The sequence below is a fragment of the Mus caroli genome, chromosome 14 (genome assembly GCF_900094665.2).
Source record: "Mus caroli chromosome 14, CAROLI_EIJ_v1.1, whole genome shotgun sequence".
Lineage (NCBI taxonomy): Eukaryota > Metazoa > Chordata > Mammalia > Rodentia > Muridae > Mus > Mus caroli.
In genome coordinates, this window is record NC_034583.1 from 58938903 (window position 1) to 58948441 (window position 9539).

General features: G+C 44.4%; 1 protein-coding gene across 1 annotated transcript in view; it reads right to left on the minus strand.

Annotated features, from left to right (window-relative positions):
- The window catches only part of Dock5 (dedicator of cytokinesis 5), a 180901-nt gene that overhangs the window by 31549 nt on the left and 139813 nt on the right, over nt 1-9539 (minus strand). The window contains exons 28-31 of the mRNA XM_021181410.2: nt 8723-8821; nt 6676-6770; nt 4925-5003; nt 2903-3003 (exon numbers count right to left, since the gene is read on the minus strand). Coding sequence (XP_021037069.1) covers nt 2903-3003; nt 4925-5003; nt 6676-6770; nt 8723-8821 — 374 coding nt within the window. The remainder of the gene's footprint in view (nt 1-2902; nt 3004-4924; nt 5004-6675; nt 6771-8722; nt 8822-9539) is intronic.

Genomic DNA, 9539 nt, shown 5'->3' on the forward strand with positions numbered 1-9539 from the left:
GGAGGAGGGGATCACCACCAAGTCCCACCCCCTAGCTGAAGGGCTAGTGGCACCTAATGGTTGCTGGGAGAGGAGCTTGTCATGTTTCTTCAGGGATTTAACCCTGAATGGGATGATGATCATTTCCCATAGAGGGCTCTAAACTCATCCACATACAAGGAGAACTAAGTGGGCGCAGGGGGTTTTAAAAAGCACATGAAGATGGAAGGGGAAGTGTATTACAGAGTTCTTAGGAATTGGTAGGGGGAGAGTGGGGTAGATGTGATCAAAACACATTGTATGTATTATGGAATTCTCCAACTATAAGTAGAGAAAGAAGAAAATACCTAATACAACAGAAATGTTTCGCAAGTATAGGTTATATCAGATTCACTGGAACTAATGACAAGGAAAATGTCTGTACACATTGTGTTTGATGTCATTTCCTGCCAGGTATTTGGGCCTTTCTGGGTGGTGGATGCAGAGTTTGCTGGGGTGGAAGGGGAAGTAGACAATGAAGAGAATGATGATAGAATAGTCCCCATCCCCCTAGGTCCCAGGAAAGGCCGGGGCTCTGTAAAAGATAAGGCCAGCACCCAGAGAAGTTTCAAAAGAGAACTGAGCCACACGGAGGACAGGGGGCTTTTGGAACAGGAGGAAGCAAAGACAAATGTGGAAAGAGAACTGAGAAGATGTCGTCAACTGTCCACCTAGTGCAGAAGAGTGAAAGAGGCTCCAGTCTCCACACAGCAGAGATAGGCAGCTGAGTGAGATGTATGAGGTCGGAGACAGATGAGGCACTGTGACTGACAAGAAATCGGTGGGCTGGGCTGTGTACTTATGCCTTGGCCAAGGCGAGGCCTCATCAGAGTGTCCTTTAGGGATCACACACACGGGGGCAGGTCTAGGCCATGCACATGCTCAGTTGAGACAATATAAGCCACAGGCAGTTTTTAAACTAGTTTTCTGGTTGTAGTAAGCTAGGCTTAGAGTCCCAGCACTGGAGAGACTGACGCAGGTAGATGGGGAGTTTGAGGCAAAACCCTGCCCTGTGTAAGAGGCAGCTTACACAGGGACACAGGCCATACCTGGTCCTAAAATCTCTGCCCTACACTACTCCCCTCATGCTAGGGATCTCCTAAATAGGTTTTTTTTTTTCTTCAAAATTTTCATTGGGAATATCATCAGAAGCCATACTTTTAAATCATATTTTAAATTTTCCTTACTATGCCATTTGAATAACAATGCTTAGCTTAATTTCATTGTTAGTATCAGGTAAGCATATGAGATAAAAATTTGATACCTATGTCAACAATGACTCTGTCTATTTATTGGCCTGTGGTAAGTTGATTTCTACTGAAAACGCATAAGGAAAGCTTCACGCATTCTTGTTTGTGCCTCTGTAACTATACGGCATAGAACTCGCTGTTTCCAAGGCTTGGCTTGAATCCCTGATCCTCTCATGTATGCTGGGATTATAGGCTTGTTCCACCATGCCCAGCTCCCCACCATCCCTTGGCTCTGTCTTTATCTCTTTCTCTAGTCTTTCTCCAGTCTCGTCCCAGCTCTCCCTCTGTGACTTGTAACCAGTTATCCTCCCTTGTAGCTGCTTAACCTAAATCAAATACCTCCTTCAAAGAGGTTCTATTGCTACTTACGATGTTTTAAAGAATGAGATCAAAGGATCCTTCTTTAAAATAAGCATCTCATTACTTACCCACTAGGGAAATTTACAAAGCAGGCCATACATTCTAAATCAGCCTCTAAATCTTAATCTTAACTCTCAGTTACTATCAGTCTCGGTTTTTGTTTATCTGTTTGTTTGCTTTTAGGGTGGAACCATAGGCTGAGGAATGTTAACTAATTTGCCTGTTTCAAGAGAGTAGAAACAACTAAAATTTCAAAATCTTCAATAAATTCCTACCGCTTTCCAGTGACAGCCTTGGAGCTCCCAGGCTCTCAATGAACTCTAAATCAGACCTGAGAGGATGCAGTGAAACCTGGAACCAAACTTGTCATTCCCGTATAGAATTCCATTTTGATCTAGGCCTTGAATTGGGAGGATGTAGGCCCATAGGAGGAACAACACTATGAACCAACCAGTACCGCCAGAGCTCCCAGGGATGAAATACCAACCAAAGAAAACACATGGAGGGACCCATGGCTCCAGCTGCATATGTAGCAGAGGATGGCCTAGTCAGTCATCAATGGGAGGAGAGGCCCTTGGTCTTGTGAAGGCTCAATGTCCCAGTGTAGTAGAATGCCAGGGCCAGGAAGTGGGAGTGAGTGGGAGCAGGAGGAAGAGGGAGGGGATAGGGAGTTTTCAGAGGGGAAACCAGGAAAAGGGATAACATTTGAAATGCAAATAAAGAAAATATCTAATAAAAAGAAAAAGAAAAAAATAGTTTTAGGTTATGTTGGAGTTTTCTCATTTCTTTGCAAAAAGTTAAGGTGGCACTATGCCTGCAATTTCAGTGGACTGACAGCAGGTGGCAGGAGATCCCAGGCCAGAGCCCAGACCCCAGGAAGAGCACAGTGTGGCTAAGGAGGGAGTGGAGGTACCTTAAGAAAAATAATATGGAATGGGAGGAACTTCAGGTCTATTAACAGATTACACATAAAACCCACACCACCTTCAACATGAACAAAGGTCCTGTAATTTCTAAAGGCAGGGCTTTGTTTTGTTTTGTTTTAACTTTATATATGAGAGTATCCAGAAGAGGGCATCGGATCCCATTACAGGTGGTTGTGAGCCACCATGTGGTTGCTGGAAGTTGAACTAAGGACCACTGGAAGAGCAGTCAGTGCTCTTAACCGCTGACCTACCTCTCTAAGTCCCTGTAATTTCTATGACATTAGATTGCTGACCACACACAGACAGCTTACCTTCCTAATGGCCATGGAATCTTTAAAGGATACTTACTTTTTCACAATTTTGTTGCGCTTGGCTTCTGAGAACGTTTCAAGCTGGAGGGACTCGTGGGTGAGAAAAGCTACAGCCAAATGGAAGTAATTGTTCCAGAGCTTCGCAGGAGGCACGGAACGGACGAGGCAAAATAGAAAGTAACACCAGTGAGGATCCAGATAAAACACCCACGTGCGGAAGCACTGCGCTATAAAAAACTCAAATAAAACCAACAGGACTTCTTGTCCCGTCTGGGGTTTCAATTATTCACTGCTGGAAGTTCTGAGACTTAATAGTAACCTTTAGGAAAACAACCCAAACTTTACATTTTTCTTTACCCTGGGGGCACAGGAGAAGTACTGCCAAGAAATGTACCTATTTATAGCAGGTGGCCTGGCACTGTGTATCAAGAGCCCTCCACTTCCTCCAAACTTTGGAACTAGTAAATACTTTCCTGATTTTTTTCCCCCTCTGTGGCTAGTTAAAAACATTTCAACCAAAGAAGGCCCTCACCGCTCTTTAATGTAACAACAAATAGAAACGATCCGAATGTTCTTAACAAGAATTTACTCACTACATCAGAGGTCAGGAGCATAATGAATCCTATCCAGCCATTAAAAGTATTATGAAAATGTTTACCATCATTGGAAAAAAAGTCGGAGGTGTGGAAAAAGTAAAGAAAGTGGGTCAATGGACCATCAAAGAGTTACAGCGCTCTTTTCTATTTTTGGCTTGTACATGATGTATTATATACATGCATACACGTATAATTATCAATTCATGTATATGTCTATGCTTATATATCCTCCTCTAGTTATATAACTCTCTAATGGAAATGTTTGAGATAAGAACAAAAAACACACAACAAGAAAATGTTTCTTGAACTTCAAGTCCCCATAGAGCTGGGACCTAGTGGACCATCACCAGGCCCTGCTGGCTGCACACATAAAGGTCCTTCCATTTGTCACATGAAGGAATAAATGAAGATGAAGCTACCAGATACCTGGGTTTGTTTTATTTTTGCAGACAGGGTCTCATGATAGCGCTGGCTGACCTAGAACTCACTATGTTAGATCATGCTGGTCTGATGATCATGAAGACCCACCTATCTCTACTTCCTCAGAGCTGGGGTTAAAAGGTGTACGTGCCACCACACCCAGCCATTACCTCTTTTAAATGTATTTACAAGATAGTCATGGTGTGCGTATGAAACCGCGTGTGTGTGCATTCATGTCTGTGTGGATGGCATCAAGTTGAGGATGAGAGGAGCCTCCTTGGCCCTAGTTTTGCTTCCTGAAACTTCAGGACCTGTGGTCCACTGTGGTCTGAAACCATGAGCACATCACTTGACTCTAGTTCACACTAATTTCTATTATTCTGCTGTGACGATCCTATCTTAATGTTTATTATGACTGTTGTGGCCAAGTGCACACATTGAACATCACCATGGGTCTGTGTGCCTAGGAACATAGGAACGAGAGGGTTTAGCACTGAAGATTCAGGCTTTCTCTGGTGTCCCTGGACTGAATATGGGAGGATTGCAGAGACCACTGTATTTGTATTTGCATTTTGCTGTTCTTGCTATGACAGTATTGCTCATGGTTTCTTTTACACGTGTTGCCTTTGTGCAATGAAAACCAAACCACTTTATTGTGTTTGGAGAACTCCATTTAGAAATATGTGCTTTAGGAAATCGGCAGACCCCTGAAGTCCTCCTCCTCCTCCTCCTCTCCCTCCTCCTTCTTCTTTTTTAAAAGATTTTATTTATTTATTATTTTATGTGAGTACACTGTCGCTGTCTTCAGACACACCAGGAGAGGGCATCAGACCCCATTACAGATGGTTGTGAGCCATCATGTGGTTGCTGAGAACTGAACTCAGGACCTCTGGAAGAGCAGCCACTGCTCTTTACCATTGAGCCTTCTCTCCAGCCTCTGAAACCCTTCCGTATTTGACAATGATAGAATCTGAAATGGCCCTTTCTCAGCGGATGCAGCGACTTGCTATAACAGAAGGCCTTCCACATGGGTGGATGCTTACCTGAAGTTCAAAGCTTGCCTGGTCCATGAAGCTCTTGGTGAGAACCTCAGCAAACTGATTGATGGCACGGAGGAAAACTCTGGGGAGGAAATAACAGATGAGGAAGGCAATCCCCAGCCTCTAGAGATATTTCCCCACATACTCTGGACATGAAGCCAAGTGGTCCTAGCTTGGCCGAGAAAGTCAATATAAACTAACGCGGTCCTTAGAGGCCACAGAGTACAAAAGGGGACATAAAGATATACTTTCTCTCAAGGTCTGGAAGAGCTTGGAGGCTAAAGACTAAGCAGAGACTGCAGGACCAGGCTCTCTGACCCTGGGCAGGCGGTGTACACTTGACTATGACACCTACCCTTACAGGCCAGCATTCTTAAGAAATCTCTTTCGAAGCTGTTATCTAATTGGGAAGGGATATCCTGACTATCAGGACCATGGGAAGCTGACAACGCTTCTATTGATTTGACTTATGTGGCTCACTGGCAACATTCCAAGGCCATATGGCAATGCAATATTTTATATATATATATATTCAGTTCACTTTGTGTCAATTTGCAAGCATTTGTTGCTAGGTAGCAATTCTATAATACTGACACAGGTGCCATACTCAAAACCTACGTCCTGGTCTTTAGAAGATTACAGTACAGTAGTAGGCACCCTTCACTTAGATGTCTAGTTGTGTTCCAATGGACACCATGAAGAAGAATTATGTGATAGATTTTCAAAGAGATGCAGGAAATCAGAAGGAAGAAAAGATCAACAGCCATTTCTGAAAGGACGGGTTTCAGAATTCCGTCCGGGGGGGGGGGGGGGGGGGGGGGGGGGGGGGGGGGGGGGGGGGGGCGGGGAGTCCTCTGAGGAGGTTGACTGTTTGTGAGAGCACTCTAAGAAAATAAGACAGAAGTCTTGTGACCTCAGTTTCTTAAAAACAGGATTGTTCTTGGAATGTGTATTCGTGCTCCTCCCACGCCTACTGGTAGTGTGGTCTCTTCAGATTACTCATTATTGCTGCTGCTGTTTAACGGCAATAAAACGTTTAACCTCTCCTTTATATGCCTCTATGGAAAAACATGTTTTTCCCACATGCTGCTTGTCTTGTGACCAAACGCAGCTTGAATTCGGGAGAACTTTACCCATGTGACCTTTCTTAACCCTCAGGGTATAAGCTGTCTGGAGCTCTGAATAAAGCTGGCTATTACATGAGACTTTAGTCTGCCTCATTAACAGGCTCCATTGTCCCAGGTCCACTGTCTCTCTCTAGAGCAGTGACAACTCAGGGCAGAGGTTTCCATGGGAGGTGACATTTCAGAAGGGCCCTGTGAATAGAAGAGTGGTTGACTACTTCCAAAGAGGATGAAGAAGGCCTGGCAGGCAGAGGCAGTGGTGTGAAACAGAACATGGTTAGGAACATGAAGCCTGATTGGTGCAGGTAATATGCAGAAGGAGGCGGTGGCTGGAAAGGCAGGCAGGACCTTGAATAGGAAGCTGAGGAATTCACGTGGAGCCACTGAAAGGGCACGCAGAGCTGACGGCCAGAAGGATATGATGTGGAGGAACACAAGGATGATAAGCACACTAACCCAGGCAAGCAAAGGCAGCAGATGGGAAGAAGTCAGCAGTCTAGTGAAGGGGGAAGACCCGGTTTATGAGTGCCAGGTATGAGGGATAAAGATTTCACACTGCTTCATGTATGCCCAGCAGACTAGGGCATTTCAAGGTCAAATGCCCCCAAGAATGGTCATGAGCTCTCTCACCTGTTCTGGGTCATGTTCATGACCATCCAATCTTTGGCATACACATTCTTTCCAATCAGATCCTTAAACATAATGAAGGTTTCCATGAGGAAGTCCTGTGGAGAACAGAAGAATGGTTTAGAAAACAGGCCCATTCAGTCTTTCTCTCAGCAAGTGGACAGAAACTACCCTATGTTGGGATAACACATGGAAGGTCGCATGGTTGTGGCCTTTCCCGTAAAGTTATTATGGACAGTGCATTAAATAGGAATAATTTGATTTTGTTGTGGTTTTTGGTATCTTGAGACATGATGTAATCTAAGCTTGGCCTCTTGACTCAGTTTCCCAAGCGTTGGGCTTACTTGTTGTCCTGGCTGGTTTTGTGTGTCAACTTGACACAACCTGGAGTTATCACAGAGAAAGGAGCCTCCCTTGCGGAAATGCCTCCATGAGATCCAGCTGTAAGGCATTTTCTCAATTAGTGATCAAGGCGGGAGGGCCCCATGTGGGTGGTGCCATCCCTGGGCTGGTAGTCCTGGGTTCTACAAGAAAGCAGGCTGAGCAAGCCAGGGGAAGCAAGCCAGTAAGTAACATCCCTCCATGGCCTCTGCATCAGCTCCCGCTTCTTCGTCCGCTTGAGTTCCAGTCCTGACTTCCTTTAGTGATGAACAGCAATGTGGAAGTGTAAGCTGAATAAACCCTTTCCTCCTCAACTTGCTTCTTGGTCACGATGTTTGTGCAGGAATAGAAACCCTGACTAAGACACTAGTGATCAATAGTACCCCTGGCCTATGATGGATTTTTTGTTGTTGTTGTTGTTGTTGTTTCATGGAATGATTCTATAATAAAAAAAGGGACACAATATTATTCTGATTTTTACAAATGGTTTCACAAGGCTGAGAAAGACTAAATGGCCACAGAAAATAGGAAGCAAGATGGGGGCCATGGACTGTATGTATACAACCCTCCTCTCCTTGGTCCACTGCTTTGTGCTGTTTGAATACATCTCTTTAACTTCAAAACTGGGTAACAATCATTTTAACTAAAACCTTTTTATTTCATAAATATGAAATATGTGTATGGGTGTTTTGCCTGCATGTATATCAATATACGGCCTGAACAGCTGGTACCAATGGAGGCTAAAAGCTGGTGTCTGATCCCCTAGAACTAGAGTTACAGATGGCTGTGGGCTGCCATGTGGATGCTGGGCATCAAAGCTGGGTCCACTGTCAGACCAGCCAATATCCTCAAGTCATCAGTTTTTTAACAGATCTTAGTTCAAATCCTCCTGACTAGTCGGAACAGAAGAAAACTGACACACAAGCAGGGCAGCCATAATTTTGCAGGAAAGGCTACATCACAGTGTCTTGCAAGAACTGCAATAAGGAATACCACAAGTGCACAGAGCACGAGGCAGTAAAAATGGCTGGTCTTGTCCAAAGGAGGAGCAAGTCAGAAATAGAACGGCCAGGTTGAAAAACAAACAAACAAACAAACAAACAAATGGTTCTGAAACCATTTTTTTGCTACTTAGTTAAATTTAGACATTTTTCCACCAGGGTTGCTGAAAAGAAGACCTAATTGTTTGCTTCTCTGACTCTGTGTGTACAGTCCTGTGGAAAAAAGAACACTGGGCAGTGCTGTTTGGTGCAGGCGTTGAATTCTTACTTAAACTCTATCAGGTTGGAGGAAGCATCTACTCTGCTAATGATGCCCTCTGTGGACAGCCATCCCCACTGTGGTGGCTGTAAGGGAGCTTTGAACTCTTGCTGCGCAGCTCCAGTTACCTGTCATTAAATGTAAGAAATCTTCAGATGGATCTAGCTGTGCTCAGGCAATGAAGCAGGAGGATCATGACTTTGAGGTTGACAAGAACTGTCTCAAAAAACATACACACACACACACACACACCTATGTGCACACATGCACATTCACACTCACTCACACACACACACATCAACACAAATGCGCACACACTCAAGTGCACACACATACATCTAAGCATACACACACACACACATACACACAACTCTTCAGTGTTGTCAAAGATCCAAAGCACACAACTTACAATGATGTCCTGCCTGGTTTTGAAGGTGCTGATGTAGTGGCTGTAGTGGCTGTCCTCCATTTGTCGTAAGACGGCAATCATGCAAGCCACAAAGCTGCCCTGCAAGGAGAGAAGCAGAGTGAAGGTTCCTTAGAGAAACTGTTAGGAGACTTTGGGCATCATGGAGTTGGGGCTTTCTACCCATCGAGCTCTATCTACAAGGACACTTGGAACTAGAAACACTGCTTCTGAAGGTCGGATGGCATGCATATGCTTTGCAGTTCTGCTTCCGGCACCTCCTAGTGTGACTTAGGAGACATGGAGCCTTAGGTACCCCATCAATAGCTACAATGTTTGGAACCCTGTAGGTCTAGAACAGTGGTTCCCAACCTTCCTAATGCTTCGACCCCTTAATACAGTTCTTCATGTTGTGGTGACCCACAACCATAAAATTATTTTCATTGCTACTTCATAACTATACTTTTGCTACTGTTATGAATCATAATGGAAATATCTGATCTGTAGATGGTCTTAGGTGACCCCTGTGAAAGGGCAGTTAAATCCCAGAGAGGCTGTGACCCATAAGATGAGAAACAGTAGTTTAGGTGAATTAAAGATCTCAACTAGGTTATCAGTTAAGGTAAACTAGTTTGTGGGTTCTGAGTTTCTGGTTGGGTAAAAACTGAAAAGATAAATGAATCAAATCTGAAGGTTGGAAGGTGGGGGAAGAGCAGAAATAAAAGAGAGCCGGGCGTTGGTGGCGCACGCCTTTAATCCCAGCACTTGGGAGGCAGAGGCAGGTGGATTTCTGAGTTCGAGGCCAGCCTGGTCTACAAAG